This window comes from Vulpes lagopus, chromosome 1 (assembly GCF_018345385.1).
Source record: "Vulpes lagopus strain Blue_001 chromosome 1, ASM1834538v1, whole genome shotgun sequence".
Taxonomy (NCBI): domain Eukaryota; kingdom Metazoa; phylum Chordata; class Mammalia; order Carnivora; family Canidae; genus Vulpes; species Vulpes lagopus.
Genome location: NC_054824.1, coordinates 181199582 through 181221177, shown reverse-complemented (window position 1 = coordinate 181221177; position 21596 = coordinate 181199582). Strand labels below are relative to the sequence as shown.

At 37.8% G+C, this 21596-nt stretch overlaps 1 protein-coding gene across 2 annotated transcripts in view; it reads right to left on the bottom strand.

Annotated features, from left to right (window-relative positions):
• Positions 1–21596, bottom strand: part of LOC121492986 (unconventional myosin-XVI-like) — a 55298-nt gene that overhangs the window by 31329 nt on the left and 2373 nt on the right. Inside the window, exon 2 of one of the 2 annotated variants that reach the window (XM_041758394.1) lies at positions 20352–21566. The exons of the other annotated variant lie outside the window; for it this stretch is intronic. Coding sequence (XP_041614328.1) covers positions 21320–21566 — 247 coding nt within the window. The 3' untranslated portion in view covers positions 20352–21319. Of the gene's footprint in view, positions 1–20351; positions 21567–21596 lie in introns of those variants that run through there. 2 annotated transcript variants of the gene reach the window in all.

Genomic DNA, 21596 nt, shown 5'->3' with positions numbered 1-21596 from the left:
TATGACTATATTTTGCTTCATGTACTTTTACTTTCTCTCGATGTAAATGGCTACCTCATATTTTTATTTTTGGTTTTTAAAGATTTTATTTATTTATTCATGAGAGACACACACACACACAGAGGCAGAGACAGAGTCAGAAGGAGAAGCAGGGTCCCCACGGGGAGCCCGATGCGGGACTCGATCTCACACCCTGAGCCGAAAGCAGATCCTCAATCTCTGAGCCATCTAGGCGTCCCTAGATCATATTTTTATTTCCTTAGTTTTTGTACCAATTATCTCCTCATCCCAATATTAAAACTAATTCTCCTTTGAACACGGTTCCTGGTATTAGCTATTCAGTCAGTCATATTCTTAGAGACATTGCTCTTGGGGGCCTCTGTTCTGTTCTGAGCTGGTCGTTCTCCACGCCTGCTGATGGCTGTGGTCTTGGTATTTCTGTTCACCCTCATTCTGGGAATCCCTTTCACCTATCTCCCATGTTGAATCTCTTGTTCTCTGGATCCCATCCTCCTCTTTCTTGATTTACTCCCTCATTTCACTCAGGGAACATTCTCTAGCCGCTTTCTGGAAATGGGTGTATGTGAGGTAAACTTTTAAGACCTTGAAGTTTTGAAAATGTCTTTATTATCTCCTCGTGCTTGGTTGATAGTTTCAATGAGTATAGAATTTTAGATGAAGGATCATTTCCTCAGAATCTTCAAATCTTCCATTGTCTTCCAACCTCCTCAGATGCTGGAGGGAGGATCCTGTTCTTTCTTTGTGATTTTGTTTGCTGGTCCCTGAAGGCTTTGAGGATCTTCACAGTAACCCTGGTGTTCTGAATCTTCATGGTAATGTGACATGTGTCTCTTTCGAGTCAATGAACTGGGAGTGAGCCCCTTTTAGTTTTGAATCTCATGCTCTTTAGTTCTGGGAAAATTTCTCTCACTATTCCTTTGATGATATCTTCTCCCCATTTCTTTGTTCTCTCTTTTCAGGTGTGGGACCTCCTGGCTTCATAGTCTAGTTTTCTTGTTTATTCTCTTTCTCTTTCCGTTTCTGACTTTTTATGCTAATTAGGGATAGTTTCTCAACTTTTGCTTCCAATCCTTCTGCTGATTACCTTTTTACTATGACTTTTGCTATAGTTTACTTCAAGAGCTCTTTCTTCTCCTTCTCCATCTTCAACAGTATCAATTTTTATTTCAGAAACTCAATAACTTATGAGTATAATAATGATACAGTTTTTTTAAAAAAAGACTTGTTTATTTATTTTAGAGAGAAAGAGAGAACAAGTGAGCCAGGGTGGGGTGCCAGGGGAGAGAAAGAATCCTGAAGCAGACCCCTAGCTGAGAGCAGAGCCTGATGCAGGGCTAGATCCCAGAACCCCAAGATCATGACCTGAGCCAAAGTCAAGAGTCAACCACTTAACCGACTGAACCACTCAGCACCCTTACAGGGTTTTTAAAGATTTATTGTTCCTTTCTTCTGTTTATCTTTCTCTGCATTTTATGTTAGAGATTTTTTTGCAGATGTCAATGACAATTTGCTACCCAGTTATTATTATTTTTTTAAGAGTGGGACACCAAAAATCTGATTAGAAGCTCTGTGTGCTCAGAAGGAGCTTTTCCACTGGTGGACTTTACCATTAGGTCATTGTGTGGGGCTCAAGAGTATGTGTAGTTCTTTTCTCTTGGGCTAGTCCATTTTCTTGGAGAATAATCTCCCCCTTTTCTGCTTGGAGGTTGCAAATCTTGGCTGCTAGTGTTTTACGGACAAGGAGATGGAAATTGCAGCATTTGATAGATCAATTTTTTAAAATCTTCCTATCAAGTCTGGAGTCTCTGCTTCTCCTACTGCCCCCCTCCCATCAGCTCTGCCTTATGTAGTTGAGGCTTAGAGCCTTGATGGTTCAACTGCTCCAGACAGTAAACGTATCTTCTATTTGAGAAGGTGTATTTGCTTTGTTGCATAGGGTGGTAGAAACCAGGGTTACAATCCCATTTTTCAAAGACTTTCAAATAGCTCTCTTCAGCCGAACTCTCAACCCTCTTTCCAGAGATACTCATTGCTTCGGATTCCTTCAACCTTCCACAGATCTGTCATGAGAGTTGATTTGCGTCTTTTGGATTTAAATGCTTAGATTTCAGCTTTCTGTAGGCTGCTAAGCCAGTTCTCTTTTCCATTTCCAAGATTTCTTCTTTTGTATGAGGGCACATATTTTCCTAGCTGTGTGTGTGTGTGTATATGTGTGATTCTTCCTCTTTGTGATCATTGCCTTGGGATTTGGGGAGGAAGAAGAAGTATGTTTTTTTTTTCTTCTATGATTAAATGATAGTCTTCCTTATATCTCCCTTTTCTTCCATGTTTAAATGACAGTCTGAGGGAAAGTGAGAAAGAGTTTTACTCTTCCAGCTACATGCACAAGAACATTATAGAGTATTGTTTTCATTGAAAAGATAGGAACACAGAGTTAGTGACCAGCCTGGTGTACAGTATAATGCAGTGTTGTTAACTGTTACTCGAGAAGGTCCCAGAGGTGAGGAAATATAGGACAGGCTGGTGAATAATATGATATTTGGCCTTCTTTGGGTTATTCAAACTAAGTATGTGGGACAAGATACAGAAATAGGAAGGGCACATCTTAGACTCACGAGTCTGAGGGCTTGAGGAAACAGAATAGGAATAAGCATGCCAACAAGACTTTTTACCTTTTATTTTTTTTTCCCTTGATGCCAAACTTTATGCTGGGTGAAAAAAAAGATAAACTTAAGTAAGTAAATGTGTTGTTTCTGTTTTGGTATACTTCAGTTTGGAATTTAGGATTTATAACTCATCTACTTCAAAAGAATAAGAGGTGATTTAATGTATTTATAAATACAAAATGGACAGTGGGTTGAATATCTTCTGTTTGCTCTTCCACATCACTTCTCTACCTTTCACTCTGCTATGGGAGACTGACTTGGACAGTTTACATCAACTCAGCTCTCGTGCAATTTTTTTTGTGGGAAAGGAGGGAGATAAACTAGGCTATTTCTTCCCTTGACACCCTCCTTGCATTATCTGCTCTAGCTTTCTCACCAGAGGTGACTACTCTTCTCAAAGGACCAACTCTACATGACTCTCTCCCTACTGCCTATGTTTTCTCTCATCCTGCAGCTGGTATTCTCTCTTACTTTGTGATTTTGGTGGGAAGTGCAGGTATGAGTATACCTGAACTTCCAAACAGGATGCATAATGTTGAAACTGAATAGTTTTAAACAACTTGAGCTAAGTGCCTTCTGGACCAAATCACTATACGGTGGTGAGGGGAGTAGGGTTTTTTTCCCTCGGACTTTTTGTTGCCTCTGGGTACATTCCTGAGGGATCTAAGTTGCTAATTTGTGAGTTTGGTGAGTATATTTTAATGACTCTTCTTTCATACTCTTGTACTTAACAACTAAACTAAATGGATTTGCTTCTAGTTTGTTGGCTAAATACTTATTATTTTGCAGAGGATTATAACTGATTGATACAGCAGGGCTAAAAGAAGAAAAATAAGTATTTTTGAGAATGTGCCATATTCCAATATGGAAATCTTTCCACTTATTTCTATATTCACCATTTTCTTAGAGGCTTGAAGGGAAGGCTGAATCCACATTGATCCACATGAACTATGTTGTATAGCCTGGCATTTTAACATGATGATCATGAAATAAATACATCTGTGAAGTGGTCTTTAGGCAAAGGGTTAGTGGAAATATGATACTAGAACACAGGGTCATAGAAAGATAAGGTTCAAAGTGGCTGAGTATTGATCAATGGTAAGATTTTTAAGGACTCACAAATTATTTAAATCAATTTCCATAGTATATGTCTTAAATGTTACTTCATATTCTTTTTCTAGACTATTCGATATCCTAGCTGTTCTTTTTAAAAAGTATTGATTCATAAAAAAAATTCCATGGAAATACTTGGTGATTATTAAACTTTAAGGACAAACATTATTTAGGGGAAAAAAAAGGCATTAAAAATGGTAATCTTCAGTCTGGATATTGTGAGTTCAAGCACTGATGGAAATGTTGCTTTTTAGGGGTCACAGTTAAAAAAAGCACCAAAAGGAATATACCAGGAGCCTGATACATTGTTTTGTGTGGGATAAGAGATTGTATTCATTTTGTCAATATGTGAGTATAAAACTCCATGGGCCAGTTACGTAGACGCTGTCCAAGGGTTTTGAACGTAGATACCAAGCACTGTAGGTAACAGGTGTGTTGGAAACGTGTTAATTGATGGACCTGCTGGTGTAAACCCATGGTGAGAGATCATGATTCTTGTACTTTCATGGGCTGCAGAAGGAATAAAAGCTTAAATAAAAGCAAAGGGGGGCAGATTCCATGTAGTAAAATGCTGGAGAAAGTAATCTTTTTAGTTCACTATTCAGCAAGAAAAGGACAGGCCTAGAGGCCTTTTTTTTTTTTTTTCTATCAAGGCAAAAACTGCTCTTGGTCATATTGGCCAAACTTCTGCTGAGGAATTTATCAGTTTACTGAAGTCTTAAATGTCGGAGCTTAACTAGCCTATTCGTAAACTCATGATTAGCCATGAGAAGCCATAAGGGAGAAAAGGCTGCAAGTTCAGAAGACCATGTGACGGGAGACTAAATTTCATTAACAACACACCGAGAGGAGCCAGTCAGCCGAAGGGAACAGCAGGGGGAATCCCCACCACTTCACACAGAAAATGCTCATAACAGCTCCACCTCTACACTCACCACATCTGCTGCAAAATAATTCATCAGGCTGAAAGCCGTAGGTGTGATTGAGGGGCAGTGCCAAGATGATGCACAATGGTGAGAGGTTTACAATTTGTTCGTGGATTTATGGAAATGCAGAAAACATCTTTTTCAAGCTAGATTTAATTGTTCTCTAAAAATAGATACTGAGTCTATGCAGTTTTCTCACTGTTGCCTCTAAATACCTAGAAGCTAGAAAAAGAATCACTCAAACTATTTGTCGAATAGATGAATGAATAAAATAGTAACTAACTAGGTTTGGTAAGATCAGAGGGAAAGGAGAAGCAGAAGACTACCAAATCTCATACTAGATAAGGTTAGATTAAATCTGATACCTTTGGGGGAAAATCTATTACTTCTTGAGGGGAGCTCCTCTCTTCTCCTTCCTTCCCTCAAGTGATTGGAGTAATAACTAAGCACTCATCTTCTAAGTCATGTAAACTTTTTACAGAAAAATTCTTATTCAGTTAGTATTAATGTTAGACATATATTTTGTTCACTTTCTCTTCTAGCTTTTTTATTCTTTCAAGCCTAATTTTATATATTGAACCAATTGTCTTTCTGACTCAAAATCTTAGGGAAACAGGGGCGCCTGGGTGGCTCAGCGGTTAAGTGCCTGCCTTCAGCCCAGGGCATGATCCCTAGGTCCCGGGATCGAGTCCCAACATTGGGGTCCCTGCATGGAGCCTGCTTCTCTCTCTGCCTCTCTCTCTGTGTCTCTCATGAATAAATAAATAAAACATTTTTAAAAAATCTTAGGGAAACAAGAAAGCTTTACAGATGGATCCATCCTGAGAGTAATAAAATCCAGTCTTAAGATTTCCAAAATAACAATATAACATACAGTTTATCATTCTTTTCTTCTTGACATGATGGTCACTCGATCACTGCATCAATTAGCCAGTAAAACCCTATTAAATACCAAATGGCCCCTACATAATGTGGGGTATTACAGAGGGGATACATGCGCACACACACACACACACACACACAGCAGAAATCATAGTTCCTGCTCTTAAGGTATTTATAATTGGAAGTGCTTAAATTATGTATGTGTATAAAGCAAAGAGTAGTCAAACATTTGTACAGCTGGAAATTGTCTAAAAGTGCAATGGAAACACAAAGGAGAGATGTTATTATGGACTCAAGCCAGTAAACGGAGCTTTTATGAAGGAGGCAGGACCTGAGCTGAACCTTGAGGGACAGTTAGCAGGGAGACAAAGGGTCTTCCAGATGGGATGGATAAACAGAAACACAGGCATAAAAGCTGGAAGGAAAATGAGGCTGACACTTCTTGCATCCCACGTTAGAAGCCAAAGTAAGGTGTGACTCTCACAGCAAGTGACAGGCTGTAAGTACTAGGCTAATATTACTTGAGGAGAAATATTGCTTGGGACAGTGACAGATGGCACTATTGTTTGGGAATTAATTTGAGTCTTAATGTTTTGTGCCTGCAACAGGTGTGCTGTGGATATTTTTAAAGAAGCTAAGGGGGAGTAACTGGATGGGTGTTCTGTTTGAAACATGGTTATGAAATTTAGAGGGCTGATTACTTTTTAAAAAATTTTCATTGGAGCACGGTTGACACACAATGTTATATTAGTTTCAGGTGTGCAACATAGTAATTCAACTTCTCTATACCTTATGCTATGCGCGCCACAGGTATAGCTACCATCTGTCACCATACATCACTATTACCAATATCTTTGACTATGCTGTGCCTCTTACTCTAATGACTTATTGGTTCCATGACTGGAAATCTGTATCTCCCACTTCTCTTCACCCATTTTGCTTGTCCCCACACCCCTCCCCTCTCTGGCAACCATTATTTTGTTCTCTGTACTTATAAGTCTGATTCTACTTTCTGTTGATTTTTTTTATTCATTTGATTTTTTTAGATTCCACATATGAGTGAAATCATATGGTATTTGTCTTTCTCAGCCTGACATATTTCACTTAGCATTAATACTCTTTAGTTCCATCCATGTTGTTGAAAATGGCATGATCTCATCCTTTTTATGGCTGAATAAGATTCCATTATACGCACACACACACACACACACACACGCACACATGCACTCACACACATCTTTATCCAGTCATTTATCAATGGACGCTTGGTTTTTTTCCATATCTTGGCAATTGTAAATAATGCTGCAATAAACATAAGGGTGCATATATCTTTTTGAAGTAGTGTTTTAATTTTCTTTGGATAAATATCCAGTAGTGGAATTTACTAGATCATATAGTATTTCCATTTTTTAATTTTTTGAGGAACCTCCATACTGTTTTCCACAAGGTCTGTATCAATTTACATTTCCAACAGTGTACTAGGGTTCCCTTTTCTCCACATACTTGCCAACACTTGTTATTTCTTGTCTTTTTGATATTAGCCATTCTGACAGGTGTAGGGTAATATTTCATTGTGGTTTTGATTTGCATTTCCCTGATGATTAGTGATGGAAAGCGTCTTTACATGTGTCTGTGGGCCATCTGTATGTCTTCTTTGGGAAAATATTCAGGTTCTCTGCCCATTTTTTTTAATTGGATTTTTTTTTTTTTTAGTGTTGCGTTATGTAAGTGTTTTTAAAAATATATTTTGGATACTAACCCCTTATTAGATATATCATTTTTAACGATTTTCTCCCATTCAGTAGATTGCCTTTCCGTTCTGTTGATGGTGTCCTTTGCTGTGCAAAAGCTTCTTATTTTGATGTAATCTCAATAGTTTATTTTTGCTTTTGTTTCCCTTTCCTCAGGAGACATATCTAGAAAAATGTTTCTATGTCTGATGTCAGAGAAACTACCACCTGTCTTCTAGGATTTTCATGGTTTCAGGTCTCACATTTAGGTCTTTAATCCATTTTGAGTTTATTTTTGAGATTTGCGTGTGGTATTAGAAGTGATCCAGTTCATTCTTTTGCAGGTAGCTATTCAGTTTTCCCAGCAGCATTTTTTGAAGAGACTCTCTTTTCTCCACTACAAATTCTTGCTTCCTTTGTTGTAGATTAATTGATATCTATTTATCTATATCTATATATATGTCTCTATATATCTACATATATAGATATAAGTGTGGGTTTACTTATGGACTTTCTATTCTGTTCTATTGATCTATGTGTCTATTTTTGTGGACGAACCACACTGTTTTGATGACTACAGCTTTGCAGTGTGTCTTTACATTTTGTATATGTATCATAAGTTTTAGATTTGTAGTTACCATGATATGAGTTTCATATATAACACCCTAAGTATATAGCAGTCTATGTTAATTTGATAGCCACTTAAGTTCAAACACATTCTAAAAAACCCTTCTTTAACTCCCAACCCACATTTCATGAATTTCCTGTCATAGTTTACATCTTTTTATTCATAATTGTCTTATGTCTAATTATGGCTATTTCTTTTCCACTTAAAGAAGTCTCATTAGCATTTTTTGTAAGGTTGGTTTAGTGGTGATAAACTGCTTTAACTTCTGTTTGTTTGGGAAACTCTTTATCTCTCCTTTAAATCTGAATGATAATCTTGCTGGGAAGAGTATTCTTGGTTATAGGTTTTTTCCTTTCAGCACTTTCTGGCCTGCAAAGTTCCTGCTGAAAAATCAGCTGACAGCCTTATGGGGTTTCCCTTGTAGGTAACTTTTTATTTATTTTATTTTATTTTATTTTATTTTATTTTATTTTATTTATTTTTATTTATTTTTTCCTTGTAGGTAACTTTTTGCCTCTCTCTCCCTGCTTTTAAATTTCTCTTTATCTTTAGCCTTTGATATTATATTGTATTATGTTATTTTGAGAGAGAGAGAGAAAGAGAGAGAGAGGAGGAGGAGGAGGGGAGGGGCAGAGGGAGAGAGAATCTTGAGCAAGTTCCATGGCTAGTACAGAGCCCAGTGCAGAGTCAGATGCTAAACTGAGACACCCAGGTGCCCCTAACCTTTGACATTTTAATTATGTATCATGATGTAGGCCTCCTTGGGTTCATCTTGTTTGAAACTCTGTGCTTCTTGAACCTGGATGTCTATTTCCTTTCATAAGTTAGGGAAGTTTTCAGCTATTATTTCTTCAAAAAGTTTTCTGTCCCCCTCTCTCTTTCCTCTTCCTTTTCTTTTTCTCCTCCTTCTGGGATTCCCATAATGCCAATATTTATTCACTTGATGTTGTCCAAGAGAGCCTCATTTTTAGAAAAGATTTTATTTATTTATTTGACAGAGAAAGAGATCACAAGCATGGGGAGCAGTAGGCAAAGGGAGAGGGAGAAGTAGATTCCCCACTGAGCATAGAGTTGGATGCAGGGCTCAATCTCAGGACCATGGGATCATGACCTGAGCTGAATGCAGACACTTAACCAACTGACCCACCCAGGCACCCCAATCTTTCCTCATTTAAAAAAATTATTTTCCTTTTGTTGTTCAGCTTGGATGCTTTCCATTACCATGTCATCCAGATCTCTGATTTGTTCTTCTCCCTTTGATAATCTGTTGATTCCCTCTAGTATATTTTTTAATTTTGGTTATTGTATTCTTCAACTGTGTTTGGTTCTTTTTTATGTATCTTTACTGAGTGTCTCACTGAGTTCTTCCTCTAGCCTTTAGCTCATAATGGTGAGCATTATAATCATTACTCTAAATTCTTTATCAGGTATACTGGTTATCTTCATTTCACTTAGTTCTTTTTCTGAGCTTTTGTTTTGTTCTTTCTTTTGGAGCATATTCCTTTGTCTTCCCATTTTGCTTGACTTTCTGTACTTGTTTCTATGGATTGGGTAGAACAGCTACTTTTCCTAAACTTGAAGACATGGTCTTATGTATGGCTGTCCCTTACATAGACTATAAATACTTGGTGACTTTTGCTGGCTGGCTGGAGCTATGGTTAGCATGGGCTGGTGGTCCCATGGCTCCACACAACAGGCACCCTGGCAGGACAGCTAATAGAGTGCTGGTTAGTTTTTAGGAATGTAAATAATTTGTTCCTTAATCTTTGCTACTATTCGACTTGCTTATTTAGTCTGTGATTCACCCAGTAAAATCCTGTGCTTGGATGGCTTAAGACCCAGGAGACCTGAAGCTTACTTATATAACTTTGGGAAAGTTATCTTTCTGAGCTGAATCCATAAGAGAGGGAGAAAAACTTGGCCTCACTCAATGACTGTGAGGATGAAATGAAAAATATATTCAAAATACGTAGTAAATCTCTTGGTGTATATTTTTCCTCTTTTTTCTTTCTCAGTTCTCAAAAAATAGGCAACTATATTCAAGAAGACCACATAACTTATCATATAAGCTTGTGACATCTTTTGGACTAAAATGGAGCATTACTGAAAATTACACTGGGGAACAGCAGTAAATTGAAACTGACCCTTACTATATTTCTTTATGAAAAGAAAAGAAAAAAGACATGAGAAAAAATTTAAACCCTTATAAACCATTGAATAAAACCCGTGCATCACAAGAGATGTTCTGTGCATTTCTCTGTAAGTATCTTGAAATCAAAATCTCATTGCAATGTGAGTGGCAGTTCTCATTAAAAGTAGAGATGCACACAATATTAACTGCAAACTGCCACTCCTGTTCCCTCATGATATCACCTCCTTTCTCTATCATGTGCTTTCCTCTCAAACTTTCTGGCTGATGCATTCTGGCTGTTCTGGGAAATTAGGGACATCAGTAATTGGGGCCTATAAGGGCCAGGTTTAAATATATTTGGATTCCACAGTGATTACATTTGGGAGATAAAATTGAATTTATATAATGGCCTTTCCTGAGAGGGATTTCAGGGGGGCACTGCAGCATAATGTGGTGTTGAGGTGCAAGGGAATAGCTGAACTTGTCATTAGAGACTTCTTGACATTTCATCATTTTATTTTATTTTTATGCTTTGAATTCCTTCACTAAAAGGTAGGAATAGAAATATAGTGAAGTTGCCATTGGAATATTGCTGCTCTCTTTCACAGATGACTTGAGTCTTCTGTAACATGCCTTAATACTTGGTAGCAATTAATACTGTGTTTATAAACTTACCACTTAAACTTAATTCTATGCTTGCCAAACAAACTAAATGGAGAATCTCAGCCTAAGAAGCTTCAGTCCTAATACATTAATTAGCACATGCATGAGTCTGACTGGATAGCCTAGGATAAAGTAAGTCAACAGAAACTGAACTCTAATCTACTCTGTTTTTTTTTTTTTTTTAATCAGGAATTGTTTGTAACCAGATGTATTCATTACAGTGGGGGGACTTCTACCCCTATGTACCCAGGGCTTAAGGTCTGATTTCAGGAAGTGTTGGGGTGCCTTTTAAAGTCACTTCAGTAGTGCACCTGGATGGCTCAGCCAGTTAAGCATCTGCCTTTAGTTTGGCTCATGATCCCAGGGTTCTGGGATCAAGTCCCACATGGGGAATCCCTGCTCAGTGGGGGATCTGCTTTTCCCTCTCCCTCTGTCCCTCCTCCCCACTTGTCTTCTCTTTCTCTCAAATAAATAAATAAACTCTTAAAAAAAATAAAATGAAGTCACTTCAGTGATTCTATGTAACCTGTCCTGGCCTCATAAAGCAGCCAGGCACCTCCTGTAAGAGCCCCTGAATCAGTGCCACAGAATATGAGGTAACCAGAGAGCATCTTAATATCTTCCTGCTGAGTGCAAAGATACAGCTCCCTTCTTTTCTTGGTTGAATTTATGTATGCTTTTTCTTGATATATATTTTAGACTTTTTGGTACATATTGCCAAAATAAAGGACTCTATTTTTCACTTCGCATAGGGTCTTCGCAGGCAGGAATCATTAAACAAGTGCAGCTGATAACCTGAGCCAGAAAAGTTTAACCTATCATTGGGCTCTTAGCATCCAGTCAACTCTATTTATAGGTAGGCTGAAAGCATGCCCCGAGAACTTTGGTGTCTTCCTAGATACTATGATGGTAATAGTGAAGGTTCACAGGATAGGAATTCTTAGGCAAAGAAATTGAACCTCTCCAAAGAATAGTAAGTACTAGTTTTTATAACTAGCTAGAGAATGTATATCAGGTACTAAGTAAGTCAGTTTGGGAGCCAAGACACAGAGAATTCTCTAGAAATGGAAGAAAAGTAAAAGCTTGAAGCAAAAGGACAACATCTTTGGAGACTGTGTTCATTGAAAGGAAGAGGGTGAGATCTGGACAGGACAATGGCAACTGTACAGCAGAAGAGAGCATAGCCTAGAGGCAGAGGAGGCATAATAGATACACAATAGATAAGATTTGAAGACTGGTTTGTGGGCGAGGGATTGAACTCATCAAAAGATAATTGCTAATTCAGATCTACCCAGGCAGCTATTTCTAGCATCCATTTCTTTTTTTTATTTTTTTATTTTTTTTTGTTTTTTTTTCTAGCATCCATTTCTTATAATATGCAGCTTGACTATCTAGACAGTTTATGTTCATTGGCCTCTTTTTTTTTTCTAGGTCCTCATTTTGCATAAAAAAATTCCTACCACATAATTTTTTCCCAATATGTAATTTTAATGTAATAGGTTTAAAACTCTATGTCAGAGGGAGGTTAATTTCACAAATATATGACATAAAATAACAAGAATCATAATATATAATAATTAATATATTGTTATATAATATATAATTAATATTAACATAATTATATATAATATAAGTTCTATTTTCTATTTTTTTGAATGTTCATAGAAAATCATACTTCGGTTTTGCTTTTTCATTTTTGAGAACCAGAAAATTCAATTCTCAGGCTACTTTTTTCCAAAGATATAGTTTGTCTATGGACTAATCACATTAAAGTTTCTTTCAACTTTAACTTTCATTATTATTTTTTAAAAAGATTTTATTTATTTACTTGAGAGAGAGAGCAAGAGCAATCACAGAGGGAGAGAGAACGGGGAGAAGTAGACTCACTGCTGAGCAGGGAGCCAGATGCTGGGCTTGATCCCAAGATCCTAAGATCATGACCTGAGGCAAAGGCAGATGCTTAACCCACTGAGCCGCCCAGGCGCCCCTAACTTTCATCATTTGTAAAACAAGTAAGTAAATAACAAGTTTTTTGGTTTCTTTCAGTTTTATAAAACAAACTCTTTTAGTTTGTTATAAAAGTGCTTTTGTTTATCCGGCAACTTGTACAAAGGACTTTTAAAGAACTGTATGACTTCAGAACTATTTATTACTGCTTGTAATTTGGGTAAAGGTATCAATGAGGGGGATGCCATATGGTAATACTTTTGAATTGAAATATAAACCCCCATTCAGCCTTGCTCACTTTCGTTAAGCAAGTGAGTGAGCAAGAGAGAGAGCAAGAGCGAGAGAGAGCAAGAGAGAGAGAAGAGATATATATGTGCTTTGTGAAGAAAATGGCTTTTAAAAATGGCTCAGTAGTATTTTGCAGGCCAACTTTATTTCCTGGTGCCTCTGGCAAACAGGGGAAAGTGCATTCTTCCACCCAGGCGTTCTTGGAATAAAACGTCTTTAGGGAGTTCACTTCCTGCTTCATCATGTACAGTACCTGTTTTACCTACTAATCTATACCTCACAGGACTATTGAGAGCCCCAGCTAATAAAAAGTGATCATAAAGCACTTGGCAAAATCACAACAACTATAAAAGGATACATGCAAATGTGGTAAGGCTTGTCTTTCTGGTATGAACATGAAGTCTTTGTGTGTGAATGATACAGTGATTCAAATGTTAAGCCATTTTTTTTTCTCTTTTACAAACTGGAAGTAGTTTTGCCAGCTGGTGTGCTGTAGTGAATTGTTTCTAACTAATATTAGGCCTCTCCTCATGAATTTGTGCATATATTACTTAAGAATTCATACTGGCTTATTTAAAGGGGAAGAGCAACATGTTTGTGTTAAAGGAAAAAACAAAGGGAAATAAATGGGTTGTATGGTCATCAATGGCTTTCTATCATCACCGAATGGGAATTAGTAGCTTCTATTTGATAGTTTTCTTAAGTAACCGCACTGAGAACACATTGTAATTATACATTGCACAGACTAATGTCATACGCTCCCGATCCACAATTCAACCTGGAGGGAGCTAAAGGGAAGACCCAGGTTGTGGCCGGATAGCAGAGAGAAAGAGTGGTCAGTCCACATGGTGAGGTGGTTCCATTAAGTTGCAAGTAGACTCTCAGGCTTAATCAGGGGTCCAGATGCCTCCGTCCCACTCCAGCCAAGGTTAGCTGTTGGCAGGAGGAGACTAATGCAGTTGTCCACAGTGAATGAAGAAAGGCAGGTGAGACCGAGTCCTTTAAAAATTTTTTTTTTTAAATTTATATATTCATGATAGACAGAGAGAGAGAGAAAAGCAGAGACACAGGCAGAGGGAGAAGCAGGCTCCATGTCAGGAGCCCGATGCAGGACTCGATCCCAGGACTCCAGGATCACACCCTGGGCCAAAGGCAGGTGCTAAACCACTGAGCCACCCAGGGATCCCCTAAACTGAGTCCTTTTACAAAGGAAGCCAATTCCCAACAAACTAAGAAGACCTTTATCGGTTTCATTCTGCTACTCTTTCCTAGAAAAGATTAAAAGCTGAGGTTTTCTTAGCAAATACCCAGGTGTTGGGTCTGACATCAGAGACAACAGCGGAGAGATAAGATGACATCCATACTTCTGAAGCCCAGGAGACTTCTCAGTCCTTATTTATTTTTATCTTGACTTTGTTTGGAATAATAATAAAAAAAAGGAGGAGTGGTCAAATATTTTGAAGTTTTGAATCTCTGTTTATCATTCTAAGGATCTTCTGCTGTGCAAGTGTACCTTTTTACCTGGTATTTGGCTGAGTTCTATGCTGGCATGTAGTGTTTTTCTTTTTCCCCCTTGAATTGATCAGATTTAAGTACATGCAATGTTTACTCAGTTATTTTCTTAGATTTTAGGAAAGTAGAACTTATCATACAAGGATGTGTTTGGGGTTTTTTACAGGAATTTATTTTGATCATTTATTTGTATCAGGATTAAGGTTGCTTCTAGAGGTTATTGATTTTGTTGAGCTATCAACGTCATACTAGATGCTCTTATATATTTCCTTCTAGTAAATTCTTATGTTGTGGCTCACTGGATGTGATTACACATTCTCCTGAGAGTATTAAATGGGTGTGAATGGAATTGCCATATGGTAAAGATGTTTTTATTTATGTGGAGTGTCTGGTGGGTGGGGTTAGAAGATTCTTTCCCAGGCATTGCCACAGGGTTACACAAACACTGCTCTGTTTCTTGTAACCCAAGTGAGGCTCCTCAAAGAGTCTGTGAAGAAAATTTGCCTTCGCTGATTACAGTCTATTGGTGATACTCTGCTTTAGATATTCTTTTTTCTTAACTTGAAAGACTACTTTAAGTTTTCCAATGTCTGGCAGATGCCAAGATAAAAATAAAGATGAACTAGCAGAAGCTGGTCAGAGGTAAGAGAATTTGATTCTATAATTTTGGGCAAATCACCCAAAATATGGGGAAATGAGGGTATCTTTGCTGTATTATTTCTGAGAATTTTATTATCTTTTCCACTAAAAATTTAGTAGCAAAAGAAATAAAGATCATAATTTCCAACTCGAATTTTATAAATATTTGGATAGATATGTTCAGATTTGGTAATTAAGATCTTAAGAATTATTTGAGCCTTTTTGTCTCCAAAACTAGAAGACCTTTTTTCTTAGAGTTAGCTTTCAAATTAACATTGAATGCTAACTTCATAGGCCATGAGTTGTGACAGAAAGAAGTGAAACATACTTTCTGGAGAGATACTGCTCCCAAATATTCCCTTCTATCATCTCTCTGTTCGAAAAGTACTTACATATCATTTTGAAGGAGAATTTCACTTTCAGCTTCAAATTCATAATGTTGTTGCTAAGTATTAAAAGGAATAATATTCTTGGAGAATGTTCTTCTTAACAATACCATCTCAGTTGATACTAAAAGGCAGTTCCTGCTAAAATATTTTCAAGATGGTTTTCTAAGGACTTCAAGAAATCTGACTTCTTAAATACTTTATATAAAGGATTTTAATCGTATAGTAAATGAAGATGGTGATACTATTAATAAATGTTACCTAAGAACAATAATAGGAGGCAATATAGAGTTGATTCTAGAGAATATCTGACTTTAATATATGCTGACTATAACTCATGAGAGGATTGTATCTAAAAAGTTCATTTCAAGTTAATTGTTTGGAACTCAAAACATTGATATAAATTGGTGAAGCTCACAGCCCATATGTCTGAGCTTATTTTATTATATAAAATAAAATACCATTATAGAGTTTACAATATTGTTTCTCTTTCCACACTCCAAAAAGGGAAGGAGCTGTCAGGGCAGGTATTCCTAGGTATTAGTGACCCTTCAGTTCTGTCTAAGGCAAATTTCCACATTGACACATTGTATGAATGGATGAAGGGGACCAGGAGTTACCTTTTGGTTATCACAATACATTGGGAAGAAGGACAGGTGTCTCAGTAAAAGGCATTGAACTTAGATTTCCTCATCATTAGTGTATAAAAATATATAATTCAGGGACTACTTGGGTACGGCTTAAACACGATGGATATTATTAGGTAGATAAAAAGTTGTTACTAGTACATTTTATATGATGGTATATTGAAAACTAAGCAATTGTGGTATCTCATCAAAACTTCTATTGAAGTTAATTAAAAATTTAAAATTAAACTTGAAACTTACTAACTACATTCAAGAATAGTCAAGGAAATAAGGAATACTTGGTGGTGGTGTGTGTGGGGGTGCAGCTTGGGAATAAGTAAAAGTAGCCACCAGAGCCACTGTTCATCTTGATGGTATTTGTTAAGGTAAATGAACTTGAGTGCAATTATTACAGCCTCATGGGGCTTGAGGACTTCCCTAATGTGAGGAGTTCAAGAGGATACCCTTAAAACTTGACATTCCAAAGAGATTCAAGATAAACTGATTGTCTCAAATACTGGAGCAGAATTGGAGGTTGGGGTGGGGGTGGTTGGGCAGAAATCCTCTTTAAGGATTCATAACTATAAGCCAGACCTCACATGGGTGATTAAAAAAATTTTAAGTTGAGAATTTAGGATGAAAGTGTCCTGAATGGGTAGTGACCCCTCAGACATCTACCAACAATAAATGAATAATCTTTCCAGAGAACTTCTTTCTTCAGATATCACTACATTGAACTCCATATAAACTCCAAGGATCAGTGACATAAAAAGAAATCACCAAACAGAAAAAAAACAAGAGACTGTAAGTAAGGATCAGCAGATGAAAATCAGATAGTAGACTCAAACTCACAAATGCTTCAGATATTGAAGTTATTAGAAATAGATTAGAAAATATACATGTTGAATATATCTTAAGAAATTAAAGAAGGGCTTAAAATATGAATAAAGAGAAAGTAGATTTAAAATAACCAAACAGAACTTTAGAAATGAAGATAATATACATTAAAAATTAAATGGGTGGCTTTAACAGAAGATTACAGAAGATTTAGTGGCCAGAGAAAGAATTAATGAACAGAAAGATATCTGTAAAATTATCCAGAATTTAGCCTGGGAAGATTGAAAAAAAAAAAAAAAAACCTATGAAAGAAACGTTAAGAGAGATGGAGGGGGTAAATGAGAATGTATGTATAACAAGAGTCCCAGAAGGAAAGGGGAGAAAGAATGGAGTTCAGAATTTTACAGGACTGACGAGAAAGTCAGTTTCAAAGGTGTTTTAAAGGTCCTGTGCTGCCTAGGAGAAGGTTGGTGGGTTGATAAATTCTGAATTTAATCAGAATTTACCTGTTAAAATTTCTAGGATAGCTACTAAATGAACATGAATAAAGTTTATAACTTCCAAACTAGAATCTAGGAGGAGAAGGCAGCATTAAATAAGTAAATAAATAACCCCAAAGAAGGCAATAGTGAAAGAAAAAAGAAAACGTAGATCAGAAGACAACAAATGGGGAGTGCAACATTAGATGGCAGAAATAAATTTAAATATATCAGTAGTTATAAAAAAAGGCAATGATCTAAATGTCTGATCTAAGAGTCAAAGATTATAAAACCAGACTAAAAGTCAAAATTAACATTATTTAGATAAATCTGAAACATAATGACTTAGAAAGTTTTAATGTAATAGAATGAAAAGAATTATACCAATCCTAGGCAAATAAATACTAATCCGAAGAAAGCCATTTAGATGTTAAGGCAAAAGCATTACTAGAGTTAAAGAAAGTCGCAACATAATGATAAATTTACCAAGCAAATAAAATAATTATACACTGGTTTGCATATTTTAACACAGGCCCCCAACTACATAAAGCAAAAACTGGTAAAACTATAAGATGAAATAGACAAATCTGCTATCACATTGGGAAATTTTAAGTCATCTCTTTCATGAAAGAATTGTCAAGCAGATTCAAGTTTAGGAACAGAAGAAATCAATAGCAATCATAATGTTTGATCAAGGCCTTTGTTTGTTGTTTTTGTTTTTCTTAGGAGCTGCAGCTTTCTTTTTTTCTTTTTTTTTTTTTTTTTTTTTTTTGAGCTGCAGCTTTCTAATTTAATTTTAGGAAAAACAAGTAAGTCTGGGGAGATTGGAAGTTCCCCATCATGGCCCCTGAAGTTCTAAATTACTTTCGGTTAAATTGATCCATTTAGTGTAGAAATACACAGGAGGAAGGACCAAACTTCTTAAACATAAAACCACTAGGGTCTCAGTAGTTGGGGGACCCACTGCTCTCAAAGCATTTTGATGAGTGGGCTTCCATGTTTTAGAGGTTTTTCTCTAGAGCAGAGAGAAAAATTCTTAAACAGCACAGTTTCAACAGGAGCATCCTGGTTCCAGAAAGAACGAAACCGAAGGCCAGCACAGTTCCACCAGGAACAGTCTGGTTCTGAAAAAGGAGTCAGACCATAGAACAAGAACTCTCAGAAAAGATAGACCTTAAAATAGAACCTGAATACAGCCCGGAGAGTTCAAACACAAAGAGAGCGGAGGTCTAAATCCAGGAAAAAATCTTACCCTCAAACTCCAGGGTTGGCAAGAAAGCAATGGGCTCAATTGACTTTGTGGCATCTATTTCCTCACCAGCCTCAGAGTTGTTGAGGGTCTTGTCTGGATTCCACTTTTTTTTTTTTTTTAGATTTTATTTATTTCAGACAAAGAGTGAGAGTGAGAGTGAGGGAGTGAGTGAGCATGCACAAGCGGTGTGTGTGGGGCAGTCGCCTAGGAAGAAGCAGACTCCTGCTGAGCAGGGAGCCCAGCTGCAAATATGAGGCTGGATCCCAGGACCCCAAGATCATGACCTGAGTCGAAGGCAGGTGCTTAACCAACTGAGCCACCCAGGAGCCCCTGGATCCCACTTCTGATCACCAAAGTTATGCTAACCTTAAAAATAAAACTGTCAGTTATTTTTCCAGCAGAAATGGGTTTATTTGGGAATAGCAGAGAACTGCAATTTGGAACAAGCAAGCTGTGGCAAAACCATAGGCAAGTCCTGACCGAGGACGTATTTTTAGAACACCTTGCCCCAGACTTGCTGAATATATACTCTTTATAAACACATGCAAAAAATTTAACATGAGCTTAAAACATTGAAAAAGACTAAGTTTATAGACTATGTTCTTTGGCAATGATATAGATCATGTTCTTGACTAATGTGGTCCTGAAAAATGTTAGTATCAATTGTCACATAGGAAATATGAAGATATAATATCAACTGGAAGGCTTGCCCTTTGCACACTTCTCTATCAGTCATATCCGAAATTCCATATGAAATAAGCATTGTGAAAGTTCTACTAGCTTCATTAAACATATCATCAAAATAAGTGTTCAAAAAATGTCCTTTTTTTTTGGAATTTTCAACAAATCATGCAAATTGTGTCCATCTGTGTTTCTATCCCTTTTGCTTGGTAATAACACATTTCTTCTTCATGGTCAGCCTAACAGTTTGTTTAAAATGATTTGCTTTGTGTGTGCATATGCAGTGTTTTCCTTTCATCTACTTAAGATAAACTAAGAAAAATAACAATCTTATATTATGCAGGGATATGACTGTCACTTAAATCCCAACAAATGGAGAGGGAAAACCATTATATTAATGGTGCCTTACTACTACTTGAAAACTCCTGATGTAGGCATTCCAGGTAGGGTTCCTTTTTGGGGAAAAAATAATTATAATGAAAGGAGAAGTTTGAGAAATTTAGTAATACTTGGAGCAGAAGTGGTTTTTAGTTTACAGAATTTTTTTTTTCAAGGCTTTGGACTATGGTAAGTTCTTAGGTAGAAAAAAGCTTCATTTGGGAAAAGAATGCATGTGGTATAGACTGCCTAATCGTGAAACTGAAATCCCCAGAATAATTTCTTAAAAGATCACACAGATATGTCACGCTCTCTCTCTCTCTCTCTCTCTCTCAAATAAATAAATAAAAATCTTAAAAAAAGGGGGGGGGCGCCTGGGTGGCTCGGTTGGGTGTCTGCCTTCAGTTTGGGTCATGGGATGGAGTCCCATGTGGGGCTCCCTGCTTAGCAGGGAGTCTGCTTCTCCCTCCCCTCCCCACTCGTGCTCTTTCTCACTACCTCTCTCTCTCTCTCAAATAAATAAATACATAAAAATCTTTAAAAAAAAAGATCACACGGACATGTAATGCTTTTTAACTTGAATATCATATTGTTCATGTGATATACAAGTAATAATTCCCATTTTGCAAATGTGGGAACTGAGAAACTGAAGCGCCTCACCCTAAGTCAAGCTGTGACAGCACATCATGCTTAAATCTAATGTTCTTGTTCCCCTATTATGTCCTGACCTTATTTTTGACTATTGGGTCTGCGGCTATGAAATGTATTTCGTCTTGTTGACCAAGTAACACCTATCTTTGGCAAGAACGTCTAGGATCTGCATAACCGAACCGAATGTTAGCTTTTTGCTTCTGAATTCTTTAATTCCCAAGACTCCTTATATGACTTCTTATGTCTCATGACTCATTCTCTCTTCAGACCACATTTGGTTTCCTCTCATCGTCTCACCTTCTGCTAGAATAGAGTCTGAAGCAACCCCTATTTGGATAAAAACCACTGTGACCATGTGTCAAGAGTGGTAACGTTAGTAGGAGAGGCCTTCTCCAGAAGGTCTGTGTAATCGTGCAGCCCTGGACAATCCTCCAACATGTGCATGATAAGACTTTCTCTACATCTCTTTTCGGTAGATCCTAGCTAGAAGGCAGCAGCACACGGACAGGAGGAAAGTACCCAGTAGAAGTAAATATCAGCATCGCGTAGACCTGACCTGAAACCGGCTTTGCCATGACCCACTGGATTAGCTGGGCCTGTTTCTCCATCACTGAAATGCTGATGCAAGTATCTGCCAGGCAGAGTTGGGGCAAGTGCCGTGACAATGTATGTAACCTGCTTAGCAGGTGCTTTAGTGCCCTGTGCATTCTAGCGTCTTGCGTTAGGCCCTCGGCCCCTCCGCTGTGGCCTGGCGGAGCTTCCTCGCCTGCAGCAGCTCTGTGAGGCCTGCAGCTTGGAGAAACGCGTCCAGGGTCGGTCTTTGCTCTGCCGGGCCCTGCGGGGTAGGCACGTCTGGCTTCCATATGTGCAGGCGAGCGGAGCACTACCATCCTGCTACTTGACAAGGCGAGGGAGCAGGTGCACGAGTCTGAACATTCCTGAGTCGGGAGGGGGCCGGCTCTGCGTTTCCCAGCGCAGGAACCGGGCCACAGCTGGGGTGAGGCGGGCGCCCGGGGCCGGGAGCATCCCCTGGAGCTCCGACAGGTGCGGTCGGAGGCCACGTGAAGCTTCCAGCCCACGATCCCGGCCCGTTAGTGATCCAATTCCGTGGGCCTGAGGTGTGGAAAATGCTGCAAATCGAGGTACCGCTGCAGTCCCCT